The 21,981-nt window shown below is 33.6% G+C and overlaps 3 protein-coding genes across 3 annotated transcripts; all 3 read right to left on the reverse strand.

Annotated features, from left to right (window-relative positions):
- Positions 1-7,802: 7,802 nt before the first annotated feature.
- Positions 7,803-8,438, reverse strand: LOC115959309 (pectinesterase inhibitor 4-like). The gene has a single exon (XM_031077662.1). It carries the CDS (start codon positions 8,436-8,438, stop codon positions 7,836-7,838), a length of 603 nt encoding a protein of 200 aa, XP_030933522.1. The 3' UTR covers positions 7,803-7,835.
- A 2,237-nt stretch (positions 8,439-10,675) lies between these two features.
- On the reverse strand, positions 10,676-11,299 carry LOC115959406 (21 kDa protein-like). Its single transcript, XM_031077775.1, has one exon. It carries the CDS (start codon positions 11,297-11,299, stop codon positions 10,676-10,678), a length of 624 nt encoding a protein of 207 aa, XP_030933635.1.
- A 4,037-nt stretch (positions 11,300-15,336) lies between these two features.
- Positions 15,337-15,945, reverse strand: LOC115961341 (pectinesterase inhibitor 4-like). The gene has a single exon (XM_031080338.1). The coding sequence runs from the start codon at positions 15,943-15,945 to the stop codon at positions 15,337-15,339; it is 609 nt and encodes a 202-aa protein (XP_030936198.1).
- Between the last annotated feature and the right edge of the window lie 6,036 nt (positions 15,946-21,981).

The following is a 21,981-nucleotide window of genomic DNA, read 5'->3' on the forward strand; positions in this document are numbered from 1 at the left end:
ATGGTTTTTGATTACTATGTCTTAATCTTGAAGTCACATATTTTTAAATGTTGGACTTGAACTTTTAGAGAAAGGCATAAATAACCATCTCACCACTGTTCACTAGCCAATCATGAACACCTTAGTGCATATCATAAGATTTTGTACTCGAGAAAGTGTAGCACATGCACAAAAAGAATATAAGGTGAAGCCTCGGTTAAAGTGCTTAATTCTTAAAAGTGTACTATTAGGCTTGATGCCAAACTCACATAACTTAAAATTGGAATGTATATTATGAGGCATAAATACAAGAAACTTACATGATTGCAAGCTTATGATCTAGGAGATGTGGGAGTTATATGATGTAACTCTTTAGGTGATAGTCTCTTTTAAATTCTTTGTGATGAATTTTGTAGACTTTGTGATTGATTGCTATTCACATATCACCTCACATGTATCTCAAGTCTTTGCTAGTCGCACACACTACACGAGTTATTCTTTGCTAAACATCGTACATGTTATTGTGTGTGTTTATGGTCTGACCAACCACGTTTTTGCAATTACTTTGAATTATGTGCAAACTAAATTTGTTGCTTGAAAATTTGTGGAGAATGCAAAAATTTTGTTTTTGGGAATTTTGGGCTTAAAATTCTTGATTTGAAAAACATACCATCTCATACTCATGCATTTTTGTTCTCAAAATTCAATGCTTTAAGTCAAATCATCTTGGTTTTTCAAAAATTGTGTTTTTCCAAAAATGGTGAGTCTCTGCCTGATTCGATCGGTCCATTTTGTTTTTCGACTGATCAAAATTTTTAAAATTTTTTAAAATATTGAGAGAGGGTGTCTCTGTCTGTTTCGACCGGTCGAGGCTGATTTTCGACTGATCAAAACTCGTGGATCAGGTTTTTTTAAAAGGCAGAATTGGACATTTTCAAAGTCACTTTTCAAATAGTTTCTTGTTCTTCTCTCTCTCCGCGTTGGCTCTAGGCTCCACCATCCATTTTTTTGTCGTTTTCCTTCAAGTTTTTTGCAAGGTTTTTGTCCTTGGTAGCTGGTAAGTCCCTTTTGCCCTTCTTTTTCAAGTTTATTTCTTTCTTTCATGCATTTTTCATGCATTCTCATGGATATTTTCGGCATCTTCAAACTTATTGGGGTTTTTGATGTTTCAATCCTATTCTTGTGAAATTTATCAATGGGTTTTTGTGCCATGATGTTATATGATGTTATATTGATGTTTCCTATAGTTTAATTTGATCAATTTTGTGGGTTTTGAAAAATTGAAAATTTTAGGGTTTTAAATTTGATCCAAATTGGGGATTTTGTCAAATTGGCTTAAATTGATGAAATTGACTTATCCAATTGATGTATTTGGTCATTATTTTTGTTATTATATCATGTGTAATGATCAATTCGTCAATATTTTTCAAATTGATCAAGTGGTTTCTATAATTTTGGGGTTTTTGTGTTAAAAACCTTAATGTTCAAGCCAATTTTGTAATTTGAACCTTTTTGACTTAATTCACTACATTAGAACATGCATCATGACATTTAAACTTGTTCATGCATCATATAGATTTTGATTCTATATTTTGTTTTTGTGCTAACTTGCAGTCTGCCCTTGGTTTTGGTTTGTGGTTTTTTTTTTTTTTTTTTTGTTCTTTCGCTCTGTGTTTTGATCCTTATCTTAGCACCATGCCTAGGAAAACTAGAGCTCATAGGACCACTTCCACTTCCTTTGAGTCTCCCACTAGAGTTGAGCTATTTAAGAATGATAAGTGTAGAGAAGCCTATGACTCTTTGAACTGTAAGCGTAAGATCTGGTCTGAGTGAGTAGTTGTTTTAGATCAGCTTGATCCGGCCATTAGGGCCAATTTTGAGTCTAGAGGTTGGTTGCCTCTCTTAGAGATAGATCATCCACCCCCGACCGCCCTGATTAGAGAGTTCTACTCGAATCTCTCTTGCCACGTCTATGATTCCAACACCCTAGTTAGGAGTTGGATACGAGGTGTAGAGTTCACCATTACCCCTTGGGTAGTGGCTGAGGCTCTTAGGGTGCCGGTTGTTCGGGATGCTGACTATCCCTATGATGAGTCACCCTCTTTAGACGTTGTCATGTCTTACATCACTGGGTCATCTATCTAGTGGGGTTCTGATCCTCGGATCACGTCCGCTGAGCTTACCGAGACGGCCTATCTCTTCTTTAGGATTGCGTGTCATTCCTTGTGGCCTATCTCTCACTTCCACACCATCCCTTTAAAGCGATGTGTGTTTTTGTACGCCTTTACTTCTAGAGTGTCCATCAGTTTTCTTCACTTATTCCTTTGTTCTTTGAACGAGGTTCATAGGAGTTCTGCCGTAGGGCATGCGCTGATTCATCCTATTTTCATTCATAGGATTCTGTTCTACTTAGGTCTAGATGGTTTTCCGTCGGGTGAGCCTGTTCATGTGATAGCTCCCATAAGTGCCACCTTTCTTCGTCAGAGGGCTGCTCAGTTGAGAGTTGCTCCTCCTCATACTAGAGATGCGTCATCTAGTAGTGTTCCCCCTCCTCCCTCTTCTACAGGTATTGCTGCTGCTGAGACTTCAGGTGCTGCTGCTGATGCTGATGTTCCTCCACCGACTGCTTCGGATGATTCAGACATTCGTTGCACGTTGGATCATGTCTTGACCGTTCAGGCGGCTCAAGGACAGATTTTGGTGGACGTGCTTGATGAGATCCGTGCCTTGCGTGCGGAGTTGACGCAGTTTAGACCACCTCCCTTTTGATGATGGATATCTTGTTTGCCCTTTGGCATTCCGTTACAAAAAGAGGGAGTACTTGTAGGTTTTTTGTTTTCAGGGGGAGATTATTTGTTTTTGGTTGGAGCTTGTGGAGTTTTAGATTGTATCTAGGTGCTTCACTATGTACTTAACATTTTTAGCTCTTACCTTGTTTTTGATGGGATATTCAATTGTATCTAGGTGCTTCACTGTGTACTTAACATTTTTAGTTCTTACCTTGTTTTTGATGGGATATTCATGTTAGGGGGAGTTTTATGTTTTTGTTGGTACTTTATTTGTTTCTTGTTTCAAACTGCTTATTGATTTATATTTATGAGTATTCATTGATATATCTCTTTATTTGTGTGTTGTTTCAAATCAAGAAGTTATTTTGTTTACTTGTATTATTTCCACACATGCGGTTATGCATTTTGTTTAGTGTTTCAGGAAATATACAGATTGATTCAATTGAGCTGCTGTCTACACTTGCAACTGATGGATAGTAGTTAGGATTGAATTTGGTTTATGAGCATTTTTTTTTGTAAAGGGCTTTTCATTTTGTAAACTTTGAGCTTCTAAGTTGTGTTGTCACGGATTGCCAAAGGGAGAGTTTGTTAGGTTCTAAAGTTTAGGATTTTATGTATTTAGAACTCTAATATGTAATGTTGGCAAACCATGATCAAAACAATGTGTTTAGAAGTGTTTAAAGCTAGCTCAAAGTTGTATGTCAATGTAAAGTTGGAATCGAGTTTAAAGTAGGAAGCACTGTGGCTTTCGGCCTGGCTCGATTGATCGAAGTTTAGGCTCGACCGATTGAAGCTCGGACAGATTGCTTTTCTGTAGATTCGTCCAACTCAGCCCTATTTGTTTTAAAACGTTTTTAGGGTTTCTTATTTGTCCTAAGTATAAAAGGCAAACCCTAGCCACGTTTTAGTATTGCTCATATTGCGGTTTGTGTAAATCTCTTGTGAGATCTAGAGGAGCTTTCCTTTGCACAAACTTAGGGTTTTCAAGGAGGAGATATTTTCTACACCTTGATAATCAATTCAGTTGCTGCCATTGAAGCTTAAAGACTACACAAGCGGGTGTGCTTGAAGCTGGTGAGAATCCAAGAAAGAAGGAGTCCGTGAATTCGGAGCTTACACGTGGTCGTGTCAGTAAGTTCTACTGGTTGGTAGCGATAAGAAGTCGAGCGTGGGGGCTTGTAAGTCTTATTGTATAAGCTTCGATTCTTTCAAGATAGTGGATTCAAGTTTACCTTGAGAATAGCTAGGTCAAATCCTTCTCAGGTTTTTACCGGTTTGGTTTTCTGGGTGATCATATCTTGTGTTATTTATTTTCCGCTGCTTTGCATGATTTGATCTTTATTATTGTGATAACCTAGACTTGTTTAATTGGACTAAGTAACAACTTGGCTAATTACCTAGGTTTAATCAATTGTTTAAGGGGTCTAAAAACTATCAATGGGTTGTCTCTTATTGGTGATGGTATTGAAAGGATTCGTGATAGTGTGATTTATTGGACTGGATCACCAAAAAGGAGGCAGAAATTTGAAGAAAATGCACCTCAATTGCGTGTTCAATGCACCAAAGAGTTAGTCTTAGATTGTAAAACTCGTTGGAATTCAACTTACTTAATACTTTCTACTGCATTGATTTATAAAGATGTTTTCTCACGTTTGGCTAAACGTGAAATATCTTATACTTGTTTACCATATGATTATGATTGAGAGTTAGCCAAAAATATTTGTGGGAGGTTGGAGTTGTTTCATAGTGTGACTGAGTTTTTCTCTGATCGTAAGTACCACACAACTAATATGTATTTTAATTTGGTGTGTGAGTTGAAAATTGCATTGAATGAATGAAGTTTGTCTTCCAATGAGATGATAAGTACGATGGCAGAAAGCGTGCTTGCTAAATTTAATTCTTATTGGGCTAATGTTAGTGTTGTTATGGCTATTGCTGCTATCTTAGATCCAAGATATAAGATGAAGTTATTAGAATTTTATTATCCTAACATTTATGATGATAATTCTGATTTGGAGATTGAAAAAATTAAGAATCTTTGTTATGATTTGCTTGATGAGTATGGAGATATAAATGAGTCAACTGTAGATAATGAAGGAAGTTCTCACATTCCTGCAAGTACTTCAAGCCCTGTGGCACAAATGAAGTTTAGGTTGAGTGGGGCAATGTCATCTTTTGATTTGTTTGTGAACAATAGTTCAAGTAGTTCAAAGGAACATGAGAGTGCTAGAATGGAATTTGATCATTTCATTGATGAGGGAGTGTTGAAGAGGAGTGAAGATTTTGATATTTTGGGATGGTGGAAAAATAGTGGTCTCAAGTATCCTACTTTACAAAAGATTGCAAGAGATATTTTAGTCATTCCTGTCACAACTGTTACTTCAAAATCTACCTTTAGCACTAGTGGGAGACTTTTAAGTCCACACCATAGTAGGCTACATCCCAAGACTATAGAGGGAATGATGTGTGCTCAGAATTGGTTATGGAGTGAAATCAATGGTTAGCAATTGTTTAATTTCTATTTATAAAATCAAAATTGTATTTTTATATTTGCTAGTTACAATTTGATGAAGTTTATTCCATTCTTTAATTCATTGTTGTTGTAGGTTCTTCAACTGTCTGGAGATTGTACACTTCAATCAATTCTTGATGATGGGGAGCCTAATGAAGAGGATGGGAGTTGTGTCACACTTGTGGATGATTAGACATTTTGTATTAATTTAGTAGTCTTTTTAATTTCTTAGACTTATTGGATTAATTTGTTGGTTTGTAATTATTCTAAGCCTTTTTAGCCTATTGTAATTTCTTAACCTTTTTAATTTGTTGGTTTGTGGAGGATAAGACATTTTGTAATTTCTTAGCCTTTTTAATTTCTTAGACTTGTGGGATTTGTTTTGTAACTTTTTAATTTCTTGAACTTGTTGGACTTGTGATACTTAGTTTTTGGACTTGTTGGATTTATTTTATCTTTATGTTTAGTTGGTGATTTTAGTTATGATTTATTGCTTTATAGATGTATAATTAACATGTGATTTATTGATTTATGATTAACCTATGATTTGGATTGATTTGGCGGCATATGATCTGGATTGATTTGACTGCATATGCCAAAAAATCTTAATGGGCTTGAATTGGCTGCCTAATAATGCCTTGAATGGGCTTGAATCTGGCAAAAAATCTTAATGGGCTTAAAATAAATAAATAAAATTGGTTGGGCCAAATTTAGGCCCAAGTGGCTAAACGGGGCCCGCGTGGCCCAGCGGGGCAGGTTTGGGCCCCGAAAAAAAAACCCAATTAATAATCAGGCCGGGTCTGGGTTGCGGGGCTTGGCCCGCAGGTCGGGTCTGGGTATGCAAAAACCCGGCCCGAACCCGGCCCGTTGCCATTCCTACATGGGTTAGAGGTAAGAGAGGGTATGGTCTAATGGTGGGGAGAAGGGAAAGTTTACTCTGGGGTTCCCGCTCAGACTCTTTTACGGGAGATGTCCTGCTAGGATGACATACCACCTAAAAGAAGGAAAGATGAGTTGGAACCACTAGGTGCGTGCCATGAGAGATAGCAAGAGAGAATACCCACACTATGGTGGATAAGAATGCCACGGAGAACAAGCAAATAAAATAGTCTTTTTTGTCTAGTAATGAGGAGTTGCACAGCCAGCACAAGTAAGTGGTGGTGGTTAGGCAGCTGACAAACCAGTAGTTGGTCGGAAAGGACACCATAATCCAGACAAAAGTAGATAAAGGCTAAAATGATAAAAACCAGTCATGGCAGGCAGTATATAAAGGGTCCTTGCCGTGCACAGTATCATCATCGCAATAGTAGTAACCACTAAGAGAGAATCACAGCACCACCATTACACTACACGAGTAAGCACTAAGAAAGAAAGAAAAGAAATGAAAAGAATTAGAGTAGTAAAAACAAAGTGAAAGAAACAGAGTATCAAGAAGAGAAAGAGAGAGTGTAGAACAGCAAGCATGTACCAATAGGCTATTTCTTTCTCTCCCTCTAAAAGCCTACCCTCTGTAAGGATAAAAAATTCGTTTGGACACAAGCCATTCAGGCCCGTTCCCTCAAAGTGGATAATTTCTACAGTAGGATCCTCCTGCGAGGTTACCCACATTGAGGAAGTAGTTCCCTTCTTGGCCTTAGTCCCGTAACATAACTAAACACGGCAGACTAATCTTTTCCTTCTTTGATTTCATCGCTTATTGCTATTGTTTCTTCTCTTGTCTTTGCAATTTCACCTATAATGTTCTTTTCCTTATTTTAATTAAGGATCTCTTATTTGCTTTGCCTGATAGTAAACGTATTTCTTTTATCATTGTTTTATGTATTTATCTGCCATAACTCTCTTGCAACAGTTTCATTTTGTCTAAAAGAAAGTGTATTGCCTTTATTATTGTCATACTGTATGTATCTGCCATAACCCTTCTGTAACAGTTTTGCCTGCCATGAGCATGTGACCAAAGTTTTGGCAAATGTGGCATAATTTGTGCACAAGCCAGACCAAGGTGAGTTGCAATTGGACTGGTCTCAACTCTCTTATTTAGAACACTTGGACTCAGTACAGCAGGAGGTAGTTCAGCCCAGAATCACAAAAAGGCCCACCACAGATATTATACATATACAAAAAATGAAATTGAGAAAACAAAAATTATCTTGTCTTTTTTAACTACTAGTCAATTGATTTTTTTTTTTTTTTTTTAAGAGCATACTCACTCACTCAAATATTTGGGGGTCAACTCTTATTTTTATAGTTAAAATTTTAAAGTTTTTAATAATTATACATAAAATAAAAGAAATTTTTTAAAATTTTGGGGGCCTGCAGCTTGGCTGTAGCTCCGCCATTGTTTCTAAATATGATCAATAATGTAGGCAGGAGGAAAGTAAATATATAGTTTTATCTCAAATGGGAGATGGTCAACAACAAAATAGCAAATGAAAATATTTAATAAAGCACAACCCATGATATATATTCATATACAGAACACAATAGCCGAAATGAAAGAAGATAAGAGCCAAATAATAGAGGGAAAGGACAAGCCAATAAGGCCGGTTGAAGTTTAATTAGTAGGAGTGTAAACTATTAATAAGAGACAAAGCATTGCTAGTTGGCGTAGCAACAGTAAGAATACTCTTCCTGATTGTGTTCTTCACAGTCTTGCTAACATTCATACCATCAAACCCATCCGTGCATGTATTTTCATCTGTTAAAGCAGCACTGACCCAAGTCTTTATATCATAAATCTGAGCCTTCACATTAGATCTTCCAAGATGACCCATTTCGTTCAAAGATTGTTTGAGCTCGTCAATGGAGTCCTTGATGTTCTCTATGCAATCCTTAATGATTGCCACTTCACTATGCGTGAAACCCTTGTTCTTGGATAGCTTTGATATCGTTGAGGAACAGTTTTTTGCGGCTTTTATGGATATAGAGAGGCCAGTGTTGCAAAGCTTTTGAGGGTTTGCTTTTATTTTGGAAGCGAAGGGTAAGAGGGCATTGTTGCATTCTTTTGGGTATGTGGTTGAATTGCAAGCGGTTTTGATATAGGTTTTGTATTTTTCGGTGGTGGTGGAACTAGTTGAGGCTAAGGATGTATGAAAGTTTGAGAGGAATAGAAGAGTTAGAAGAATTGTGAGAGCATGATATGAAGTTGTATAGTCTTCCATATTTCTCTCTTTAGTGCATTGATATGTGTGGAGAAGATCCTAATATATAGGCAAGTTGTTGTTATTAGCTGGGGTTACTTTTATACTTTGCAACTCTTTTTGAAAGTCCCGATTCTTGTAGCAGTAGCACCCCCAAAAATAATTGAAAATTATAGTAAATAATAAAAAGGGTCCAATTCACAAGTGTTTTAGTGCATTAATTAGTTAAGGTTAATTTTTTTTTTTTTTTAATTGTAATTGATCCACTTACTTGAGGGGAGTCGCATAAAAATATATGTATTTATTTTCTTTTATTACTTTACAATGTAACGAGACTCATTAGATTCATTTTTAATGGATATATACACGCACCTGTCAACAGAAGTAAAGAATAATAAATAAATAAATATTTTTTAAAAATCATAAATATATAATTCAGAAAAATTGGAAGGAGGAACTGTACGCCATGCAAAGGTGAGAGAGATTGCACATGATCTTGATTTAGACTCTTTGATTGTAGATTGGATCACTTAAAATAAAATAAAAATGTAAAGAAAAGCATATTGAATCTTTTACATATCCTAAGAGTCAGAGATATCAGTTAGCCGGAGCTAACTATGATTCTTCTTATTTCATTTGTTTTTTCTCTCGTTGTAAGAACCACTTGTGATACGTCCAGAGTTTAACACTAAAAGAAAACACAATTTTAGTGTCAATTTGGAGGCTTCATTTTCCATCAATCAATTAGTTGATGCAAAGATGGGCACAAACCCAATATAAAGAGGGCCATTAGGAGTTTTTATTTTATTTCATGGGCCAAAGGATAGAAAGTTAGTAACAATTTCAATAAATGTGTATTCACTTATCTTACACAAATAATTGGTCTTATTATATAGATTAAAAAAAAAAAATAGTCTCATCATAAATTTAATTAGTCTTCACGCCGTTAAGATTTCCATCAAATTTAACAAAAAAAAAAAATGTGCCTAATAGAATTTTGAATTTTCTATTAATTTTACTGAGGTTCTAAAGGCCTAGCATGCAATGCTTATTACCAATTATTAGAGGGAGCTAGACAATAATTTTATTGTTCAAGGAGTTGTGCCAAACTCAATTTGCTCCCCCACCAAAAAAAAAAAAACTCAATTTGCTTGATAAGAAAACAACAGTTCTCACATTAATTGCGAGAATGATCTCGTGGTCCATTAGGTTATTAGTGTCGTGTGGGAGATCTTGAGAAATAAATACAGCAGGTATGTCAGTTTAGGTTCATTTATCACTTTTCTCTCAAAAAAAAGACAGGTTCACTTATCACTTAAAATGACAATTGCCACATTTCTGAGCTAGGATAAGGATTTTTTTTTCTTTTTTGAGAGTGTGAGAGTTTTAACCTATGACATCTGTTTTTAATGATAATTTTTTATCATCAAACAAAGACATTAATTGGTTTCTGTTTTTAATAATAGTTTTTTATTATCAGATAAAGACATTAATTAGTTTTTGGTGTAAGTAGAGATTGAACCTTAAATCTCTTATTTAATCATTAGAGAATTTACTAACTGAATTAACTAAAACCCACATGATACAAGGAATTGAATACATTTGAGTCATTGACTGAACTTTTTGGACCTACTATTCGTCTTTTGTAGCCATTAGGGGATTCACTCACCTATATGAAACTATGGATACAAATTTTAGCGTTAAACAATAATTCAAGGATCCATAAGTTTTAATATTATTAGATGAGATCTTCAACCTCGAATATATAACAAAATTTAAAGATTTAAAACAGCTTTTGTCTTCCACATTTTTCGTTGGAAACTCACTATAAAATTTATAGAATTATGCTCTGAAATGGCGGCCCCCATTTTTCTATGATAAACAAAATAATGATACAAATTAGTTCAAAAACATTAGTGTGTTGTTTGTTCTGGTTTAATAATTTATATACGAAGTTAATTTATTTTCCTAAGTACAACTTTATAAAATTTTACTACTTAGTTTTTGTTGCAGTTTATAGTCAAATCCAACTTATTTTCACCTCACTAAAATTTGAATAAAAAAAAAAATCCACTCCTAACTACATACAATTCTTAAGCCTATAAAGTGGCAGTGTTCAAGGACACAACATTTTATAACTTTTAACCTGAAATTTGTGATTGGTATATAATAAAAAAACTCTGTGCAAAAAAAAAAAGAAAAAAAAAGAAAACTTATAGACAAAATGAGGGGGAACAAGTACATGAGTTGCATTCTTTTTAGTATTTGAGACCATTGATGAGAGCCAAAGCATTGCTAGTCAGCTGGGCAAGATTCAATATATACTCGCTAATCGTGTTTTTCACCATCGCATTATTCACATTCTTCGCACTCAAACCATCAGTGCATGTAGTCTCGTCCGTTAATGCAGCACTCACCCAAGTCTTTACACTAGCTACTCGAAATGCCACATCTGAACCACTAAGTTGGCCCATCTCATTTAGAGAATCTTGGAGCTCGGATATTGAACCCTTCACATTGTCAATGCAATCCTTAATTACAGCCACTTCAATACTTGACAATCCTGCTAGTTTAGAGACTTTTGATACCATTGTGGATGTGTTTTTGGCTGAGTTTAGGGCTATAGTGAGGGCAGTGGTGCAAAGTGTTTGTGGGTTTGTTTGGATTTGGGAGGCATAGGGGGAGAGAGACTTGTAACAAAGTTGTGGGTATAGGGTTGAAGTACATGTTGTTTTGATGTAAGTTTGATATGTTTGGGTTGAAGAAGTAGCGGTGGTGGCTAAGCATATTTGTGGGGTTGTAATGAATAAGAGGATAGTGAGAAGAAATGAGAGAAAATGGCATGAGTATGAACATGGGGTTGTGAAATTGTGAGCTTCCATCTTTCTATACTTTGAATCGCGGTTGTGAATGTTAGGAAGAACTAAAAAGATCCCCCATTTATAGCCCAATTGTATGGTGGATTGAATTATGGTTTTGGACCCCACTTTGAAATACCTAGCCATACACATCTAGGAACACAAAGAATAATAGAGAATCATTGGATAGATAAAACAAAATATTGGAGAAGAGAGCCTAAAACATGCAACATGAGACGGCATCGGCATGTTAGCATTTGAATTCTTTAATTTGAAATTTGGATTGCATTAGCTTTATTATAAAGATAAGTATAAGCTAAAAAGTCCTGCAATCAATGACTTTTTTTTCTCTACCAATCACAATTAACCATTTTCGCAAGTAGGAGCAAAAGTTATGTTTATAGACTTATTGATAAGTGCTTATATGGTATTGGCCTAGTGTTGATTAGTCACCACATATTTGTCTATCCACTACAACATTAATCACCTTTGTTCTACTGAAGATTGTGTTTGAATATTTTACTTGTGTGTGGTATAGTTAGTTAAATAATGAAGTCCCAAATTAGATATTAATGACAAGAGTGATTGGTTCAACATAATTGCCAATTAGTTAGATGTTCCATACTCATTAACTTGAGATTTTGAGTCAAATGACGTTTCTATATGTCATGTTAGGCATTAAACCCTCAAATAACTTGAAACATTCTATTTGTTTACTTTGAAAAGGTTTTTGAGAAAAGTCTTTCATACTTTTTATGCTTGGTACAACAAATTATACAACTGAAAACAATTGCAAAGAGAAAAACATGTTTTCCACATTCAAAAGCGGAAAAATGTTTTTAATTAAACTTCACACTATTAAAAACTTTCTAATAATATTTTTTTTTTCTTTCTCTTTTGCACTGCTTTTTATCTTCGCAAATGGGCTGCGGACTGATCATTGATCATTTCTTTCCCTTTAAATGATTTTTTTATAATTTATTTTCATTTTTATTTTATAACTCAAACTGTTGTTTCTCACTTTTTTTTTTTACTCTAAATTCCAGATTTAGAGTTTGTTTTCCAACGTGAGGCCCCAGATTGCTCAAACAATATTTTTAATAAAAAAAAAAAAAATCTCATTTATAATTTTTTTTATCTAAATGATTTTTTTTTTAAGTTTTTAAAATAATAATCAATATTTTATGATTTTATCTACTAATCAAACAAGGAAAGGTGTTTTGAGTCTCATTATTAAAATTGCCGCGGGAATTTCTAGGCTTAGGATATGACAGTTATAAGTCTACGGCAGCCCACGTGCCTGCCCTATAAGCGTGAGACACGTGTCTACCTGTAACTGTCAAGCCGTTAAAAAGTCAATCGGATTGACAAAACGTGCACGTGCCCACCGTGGATTGCGTAAAACGCTGCGTCACGAAAGGCGCTGTTATTGGACAAATGATTTTGAGAACAAGAAAGAAATGCTCATCTACAGCACTTTGTCTGTAGAACATGCTGCACTCGGTATCTTTACCCAATACCCACTCATCAGTCAGCACGTCATGGTTTTTTTAAGTTATTTATATAAAGAGAAATAATATGTCTACATTATTTTTACAATAAATTTTAAGTGACAGGTTGTTATTAGTTGTTATTATTAGAGCAAAAAATTAATCTTAGTGTTAGTTTCAAATTTGAATCAATAACAATTAACCACCTGTGATTTGTTGTAAAAATGTTGTAAACGTAGCATCTCTCTTTATGTTAAAGGGTTGCTTAAAATTTTCCCTTTTTATTTTATTTTATTTTATTTTTTTTGGGTCTCAAGAAAAAGTGGAACCAAACCAACATCCATGGCGTAATTTATGCTATGATTAGCACCCTATTATTGCTTCTAATGTGGTTTTGATCAACACAATGTGTATTGAAGGAACATATGTGTTTTTAAAATCAATGTTTAGGATTATGTGTGAAATCAACTCTTTTCTCTACTTTATGCGTCTATAATATATTTTTTTATAAAGATAATTGCAATATGTTGCTAACTCCGCAGTTCGAACATTTTTTCCCCTAAACCCCCCAGCACTTTGTGCATGAGGAGGTGCTAATTCAGCTACAAAGCTTTTAGCCTGAGTCTATAATATTTGTTTCATGATAATTGTGATTAAAATATCAATTAATTTTTAGTAGAATATATGCATCATATTTTATATTATATGCACACGCATATTTTTAAAATTAGTGTATATCCTACAAAATAAAAGTATTCTAAAAGAATGCATTTTTTTTTGTTATAATGATAAATATAAAATGCATATTGAATGATTCGTGCATGGTACTAAAATTTCAAACTTGACTAAGCTACTTTTTTTTTTTGGGGATAAAATATCACTTATTCCAATATTTTAAGTTAATAGTAAATAACGAACTTAATCACTTAACCATTATCTTAACTCCTCATGTAGAGTCTAAACTCCTTCTAGATATGTGTTATTCAACGTGTCAAATTTTTCTATATTTTTCATAAGTAGTGAGAAGATAGAGTTCAAAATTCAAATATAGGACATTTTGCTTTGACACCATAATAAATTACCATTTTTTGTAAAAATCAAATGTAATCACTTTACTATTATTCTAATTCTACATTTTCATTAGTAATATAATTGTTTATTGTACCAAGATGTGTGATTATTTTCGATGGAAACATTATTATAATCTATTTTTTAGTTCTTTGTTTTATTATTTACACTAAACATTAACATTTTTATGTTTTCATTAATAATGTTATTTTTTTTAATTTATTTTATTAATGTTATCTATCTTTTGGATAATTAGATGTGAATGAAATATACATAAAGTTATGTATGTAAATTATAGTTTTATTTGGTAGTTTTTTAAAATTAAGATAATACAAGATGATAACTAAATTTTTGTTTGTTAATTTTCTTGAAAATATGGATAAAATTTGAAGAAAGAAAATTCATTAAATACTTTGTTGATTTTTTCTAATATATTATGAAATTCTACAAAGATAACATAAGTATATATGTTTGTGAACTAGAGTATAATAAAAGAAAATTATATATATAGCCTTTTTTTTTATATAAGTATATATAGCCTTTTTAAGTACTGATCTTTTCTTATGAAAAATTATAAAATGTTTTCTTTAAAAAATAAAATTGAATTGAAAGAAATGCGTAAATTTTCTTCACCCTCTATATATATATATATATATATATATATGTTGGAATATTACTAACAATGGTCTGTTTCCACCCTATATAGTTTATAGTTCAATTAGTATATTCTACTTTTTAATCAGCATGGTGATATACGCTTAATATAGTTAACAATTGTTTGCATGGTATCTATTTACACAATGAAATTTCACTTCCATTTGTTGAAACATCTTTGTTATGAATGCTTATTTCTTAGGTCTTGCTAAATGGTTCACCCTTCCTAGGGTTACAATGTTATGCATGATAAAATTTTAATCATCACTTAGATACATATTTAGATTTGTAATATTTAATCTAAACTGTAAAAGAAAGATCAATTTCAAATGGAAAAAATCATTATTTCAAACTTTATGATTTGCTAAGAGTCTTGTAACTTAATTGTTTAGCTGTAAGGACTAATTCCCCCAACTATTATTAAAATTAAAAAAAAAAAAAGAAAAAAAAAAGAAAAAAGAAAAGCCTAGTGACTTGACCCAACACAGTTTGTAGGCCAAGAATGATTTTTTCTTTTAAAAACATAATAATAATACTATATGGAAAGATAACAAACTTAGATAATGCAAAATTTATTTCTAGAGCACCATTTATTAATATCGGACATCGGAGTAATTTTAGACATGGAGTGGAAGTCAATCTCATTATTTGTTTTAACAATAAATAATTTTCACCGGAAAATAACATTTGACAATTCCCAAATTATAAAGGAGATAGAACTAAAGATAAACAAATCAAGCTCTCGTTCATCTTATTTTGTAACACGAGGCCCTTTAATTTGTCCAATCAAAGGAACCGATGGCAATATAAACTTCCACCATAAAAGAAGGAAAAGTACTATGGTTGCCTTTAATTGAGGCTATTGATGAGACTCAAAGAATTGCTAGTCAGCCTAGCAATTTTCAATACCACATTCGTGATCTTTTGCTTCACTATTATGCCAATGACTTCACCCTCAAAACCATCCATGCAAGTATTTTCATCTGTTAAGGCAGCACTCAACCATGTCTTTATGTTGGCAATGTGGAATTCCTTATCCAAACCGCTTAAAAGGTTCATTTCACCCAGAGATTGCTTGAGCTCATCAATAGAGTCCTTGATGTTCACAATGCAGTCCTTAATGGTTGCAGCTTCAATATGCGTTAAGCCATTTTGTTTCAATAGCTTTGACACCATGGATGATGCATTGTGCACGGCGTTTAGGGTTACAGAGAGGGAGACTTTGCGAAGTTTTTGAGGATTTGCTTTGATTTTGAAGGCATAGGGGAGGAGGGACTTGTAGCATTCTTGTGGATATGTGGTTGAATTGCAAGCTTTTTTGATGTAAGCTCCATAGGTTTGGTTGGAATAAGAAGAGGTGGCTAAGGCATTGTGAAGCAATGAAATGAATAAAAGACTGAAAAGATTAATCATGAGAAGATGTTGTGAAAGTAGACTTCTAATATTGTTAGATGCCATCTCTCTTTTCTCTCTTTTTCTTGCATTGATGTTTATTTGTATCCCTATTTATACGTGACTGCAGGCTGATTATGCTCTAAAACAATTTAAAATTCTAGGCCAGGAATGAAAATTTAAGAAATAACAAAATAGCTATTTTGTTGGTGAGTCAAAGATAAAATGGCACATGGTGATATCTACCTATAAAAATTGCAGTTCGGCACAATGGTGTCAAATTATGAATATCCAATTTGCATCATGCCCTTCGTGACATTAGAATAATCTTGAAGTACAACATTATATAGCTGGACTGATTTTATAGCTAGTTTTATAAAATTTATGTTTTGTTTATGGTTTCAAAATTTTAATTTTAACAATTATATGGAATTGCAACTTTTTTTCTTTTTCTTTTTCATGTTTGGAGGTTAGAAGCGAGGGTTGAAATTTTTTTAGAGAAAGAAGAAATTAAAATAAGTTAAGGTATTAATTCGAAGTTATTGCTATACTGCTATGCGATTTAAATAATATATATATATATATATTTTTTTTAGAATACTAAATATTTTAACACACATATATGGGGAGATGAGAGAATGTTTTAAAGAAAAATTAACTTATTTGTTGTTTATTAACTATTCATAAATATATGATGATGAAAATCTACCCCCCTTCCCCCTCAAATAGGTGATGAGATGGGATGGGTTTTGCCCCCATCCATCCTATCTTGTCCTATCTCACCCCTAATGTATATAATTATATAAAATTAATTTAATCTTTTTTATATATATTTTTACACATTTGATTACTATCCCACAAAGCACTTACTTTTTCTCTCTTTCAGCATTCTGTTTTATTTATTTATTTTTATGATAATAATAATAATTAATATTAATGTTGAAGTTACCTAAAATATTTTCATTTTGTCTTGCCTCCCGACTTGCCTCACTCCCTCCTCTCGTACGAGTTTTTCTTATCTCAAAGAGTAAATGGAACCACCCAGATCCAACCCTACACTACCCAATAGCCATCTCTAATAGATAACTGCACCTGGTAATTATTGTAGTTATCAAACCTTATTTATTTTACAATGTGGTATATCATTATTGTATAAGACTGATTTTGAAGGTAAGAATTTGGGATAAATTTTTTCTTGAGAAGGTATCTACTTCTCTTCATTTTTCTAAGAAAAAGAACTTTACTCATGTTGTAGAATAATCACGATTTGTATTAGCATATGCGTTTTCTTTATTCTTTTTTGGGTTGAAAAATTAGGACAAAATGGGCTTTTGCCCTTTTCCACAAAACTAATTAGCCTTTTGCCCTTCTTCCCAAACTAAATAAGGAAATGCCCCTCTTTTGAAACTCGACTTTCTCAAAATCGAGTTTAAAAAAAAAAAAAATCTGAATCCCTATAGTGACGTTTTTAAGGACCTATAGTGACGTTTTAAGAACCTATAGTGACGTTTTATAACTTGATATTCACAAACGTCACTATAGGTCCTTAAAAACGTCACTATAGGGTTTAACTCGATTTTGAAAAAGTCGAGTTTCAAAAGAGGGGCATTTCCCTATTTAGTTTGGGAAGAAGGGCAAAAGATTAATTAGTTTTGTGGAAAAGGGCAGAAGCCCATTTTGTCCGTTGAAAATTAATATACATCAAGTAATATTGTTAGAAAACGTGGCAAGCCAATACCTCCAAGATTCTTGAATTGTATCACCTCCATTTGCATAAGTATTATTATTGTTCTTTGTCGGCAATCGGCATCATTCATGGCCTCCATGTAATTTAATCCGTCACATTGATAATTATGTCACTTAACAATTTAATTAGAATCATCTTCATCTTCAATATAAAATTTTATATTTTCTCTTCACTAAGCCATTGATCTCTCTCTCTCTCTCTCTCTCTGGTAAACTAGTCTCTCTCTTAATAATTCTCTATATCATGTTTCAATTTTCACAAAGTTGACTAACTCAGAACAATAGGGGCATGAGAATTCGTCCCGATGAGTTGGGAGAATAAGAAAGTTGAGGGCTCCACGTCGTGATAGGCCCATGCATCATCCAATACAGTTCAGCTACGTTTCAATGTTATTATGACCTTCGATCAATGCCGTTCAGAAGTCAATCATCTAGATGAACGTTAGAAAATCCACACGACCCAACCATTGTCATGATGCCATCCTAGCTATATCTTTTGTAATCAATATTTATAGAGTCCCCCATAGATCTAATAAATGTTCAAGGTAAACTCAAGCACATTCCTACGTATCACTTGTACAATCTAAAACCATACAAATTCATACCGTTCAGGATATCACAAAACTTGCTCATGTGACACCGAAAGTTTGTGTTGGGTGCACCACGTGCACAAAGTCCAGCCCACGTGAAAGCTTAATTAATGAGAGTGTTGCCCAAAGCTTTAGAAGAGTCCTAACTCAAGTTGTATTAGGAATCCATATGCCAAAAGAAGAGCCGCATAGGGAGAACGGTGCACTGCGTGGAGAAGAAAATAGAGAGAGCGCAAAGTATTGCACCATTTTAGAGAAATAATTGGTGTGTGTAAGAGAAAAGAAAACAAAGAGAATTTCTTTAGTCGTGAGACATATATAGGAGGATTTATTATTGTATTTGGTGAATCTTAAGTTGGACACAAATTTAAGAATTATTGTAATTGTTTTGATAATAGTAAAATTATTCTGGGTTTATTTTGTGATTCTTCCTTCTAAGGAAAAAAAGGTTTTTTATGTAAATATTTGTGTTCTTGTGTATAACTGTTATTTTGGATTGATAATTTTGGCGAAAATATTATTCGGGACCCAACATTTGCTTCAAAATGATAATGATTCAAGTGGTTCTTTGAATCCCTAAAGAATATTCCGGAATAGAAAAGAAATTAAAAAAAGACCCTAAAACTTTATTAATCAAAAACTGATTTACCTTGCATATAAATAGAGGGGAACCCCTAAGTTTGCTAGGTGACCCTTAGAAAACCCTAAGTACTCCTAGGATGGTTAAGAAACACTAAAATACCGTAATTCTTATTAACTACAAAATTAGGCTAAAAATAGAAAAAAAAAAATCACCCAAAATAATAAAAAATTGGGAAAATTGTATAATAAAATTTTATGGTCTCTAGGAGACATCCCAAAATATACTGGACTTTAATTCATATTCTAATTATTTATTTATTTATTTTTTTTTGAGAAACATATTCTAAATTTAAATCAATAGTTATCATAAAATAAAAAAAATAAAAAGTTACCATAAATAGCATGAATGACTAATTAAAGGCCTTAATGAAAGAATTTTCCTGAAGAAAAAAGTATGTTATAGTCAAAGAAGACAAGTTTTGATCTCACAAACTCTTTAGTTTTATGTAGTTCTATTGTTGGTTCCAATAATTGCTATTAGTACTCTTAAGATTTTGACTTTTGACGGTCTCTTTGTTCAAAGAAATCCCGTTTTGTCTAGTTACTGTTCTATATCCTCACATAACATACCATTATTGACTACTAAATGTGTGATTATATAATAATTTAAATAACATATATATTTAGTCTTACAAAGGCATGGTACTTCCCCAATGGGGACTTTCTATCGGCTGAACTAGGCAACCATCCGTCGTTTGCTTGGCATAGTATCTTGGTAGCACAACCAATTGTACAAAGACGGCATCACTGGCAGGTTGGGAATGACCATTCATTGAATATTTTGAGATATAAATGGCTTAATGAACCATCTACATTTAAACTTATATCCAGACCGGTTAGTTTTCCATTCAATGCTCAAGTGTCTCTACTTATTGATCCTTACACTAGGGCTTGGAAGGCTGACATGGTTACACAGATCTTATCCCCTTCGGATGCCTCTGCTATTTTAAGCATTCCCTTTAGTTTTCGGCTTCCAAGTGATCAGATGATATGGGCTTATACTCCGAAAGAGGATTTTACTGTTCGCAGAGCTTATAAGATCGTGTTGGATGAGGTGATTAATGGAAACCTGGGGGAAGCATTAGACAACCAGAATCGTAATATATTTTAAAAGACATTCTAGGGTCTCAATGTTCCTAATAAAGTCAAGTTATTCGCATGGTGAGCATGTAGAAATATCATTCCAACGAAGGCTACCTTGTGTAGACGGAAGGTGATTGATAATTCCATCTGTGATGCATGTGGGTTGGAACTAGAAAGTAGTAGGCATGTATTTTGGGGTTGTGAGAAAGCACGGGAAATCTGGGCACTATCAGCTATTCCTTTTGAAGCACACGGAGTTAAATTCCCAGAATTTGAGGACCTAATTTGGTATTTGAAATTCAGACAAAGAATAGGGACTGACCTGTTAGAACTTGTCGTTATGGTATCTTGGGCCATCTGGTTCAACCGTAATGAAGTGCGACAAGGGAAAGCTAGACAAACTAGCCTAGCTATTTTGCAAAAGGCATGATACATGCGGGAAGAATTCCAAACAGCCAATCTGACGCTGTCTAAGGTCGGAAATAAGGATGAGGTCCGATGGGAGGCTCCAGTTGCACCATGGTATAAGGTCAATAGTGATGCTGCAATTTTTACTAGTAACAACTCAACTGGATTGGAAGCTATTATTCGAGAACATGGTAGGCATGTTGAAGCAGCTCTTAGTAAATCACTTCCGTTACCGTTGGAGCCACTGGAGGCTGAAGCTAAAGCATTGGAGGAGAGCTTACTATTTGCTTGGGATGTGGGACTTCGGGATGTTCTATTTGAATGTGAGTCCAAGATTGTCTATGATGCTATGATTGGATGTAGTGATCCTCCTTCAATAATAAGAAACATAACTGAAGGTATTCGATACAAATTGCAAGATTTTCGACAGACACAAGTATCACATGTTCATCGACAGGGTAATCATCTTGCCCATTTATTAGCGCAATATGCTAGGCATATAGTTGATTATGTAACTTTGATAGAGGAAACACCTTCTATCATTGAGTCTGTTATGGCTCATGATGTAGCGATGCTATCTTTGTTTTAATAAAAGTTACAAGTTTCATATAAATAATATTAAAAAAAAAAGTTGCATTTACTTGAAATTTTTCATACCATAATCAGTAACTCCATAAGGATTCGTAGAAGACAATTCTCTATGTCTTTCCTAAAGTGGTAGAAATAGCTTGAACAAATAGAGATTGTGTTTTGATTAGCTATAAAACCGGGCCAAAATGGGCATTTGTCCAAAAAATGTAGCAAAATACCCTTGTTCTAAAACTATCTAGCAAAATGTTTCTGTTTTGAAACTCGATTTTTAGAAAATCGAGTAATGTGAGAAATTTTACATGAAACTCGAGTTCCATGTATTTTTTTATTTTATTTTTTTAAGTTTGATTTCACATAACTCGATTTTCTACAAAGCAAGTTTTTCATTGAAACTCGAGTTTAAAATAGGGGTATTTTACTAAATAATTTCAGAATAAGCGCATTTTGCTGGAAAGTTTTGATAAAATAGGCAAATGCCCATTTTGGCCGCTAAAACGGTGAAAAGTACTGGAAGCTCCTTGAGAATCAAAAGTGCAACTGATCTGGATGTGTTTATGTATTGTTTTGTAACTAGTAAGTCATCTAGCTATCCCTATCCCACAAGAGAAAATAATAGAGATTAGAGACTAATATATGAAGTTAATGTCATGATTCTTAGAGCATGAAAACTTAATACAATTATACATATATGCTGTGTATTTTGTAGCGTGAGAGTACAGGAAATTACATGGCTACGGAATTGCATCTTTACTCCTTTAGAATCAAAAGTGCAACTCATGGAGACTTGTTTACATATTGTATTACGTTTATAAGTACCACTGACTCAACAAGTTTAAGTGAGAAAACAAAAAAGAAGAAAGAAAGTCAACTGATCTTAATTGAATTCATCGAAAACACACACAAAGACCGTATCTGTATTTTGAGGACATTCATTTTGTCAAATTGATCCTCACCACAAAATAACATTTTGAGAATGTTTTATTCTGACCCCAAGAAACCCCCCCCCCCCCCCCCACCCCAAAAAAAAAAAAAAAAAAAAAAA

Source organism: Quercus lobata, chromosome 9 (assembly GCF_001633185.2).
Source record: "Quercus lobata isolate SW786 chromosome 9, ValleyOak3.0 Primary Assembly, whole genome shotgun sequence".
Lineage (NCBI taxonomy): Eukaryota > Viridiplantae > Streptophyta > Magnoliopsida > Fagales > Fagaceae > Quercus > Quercus lobata.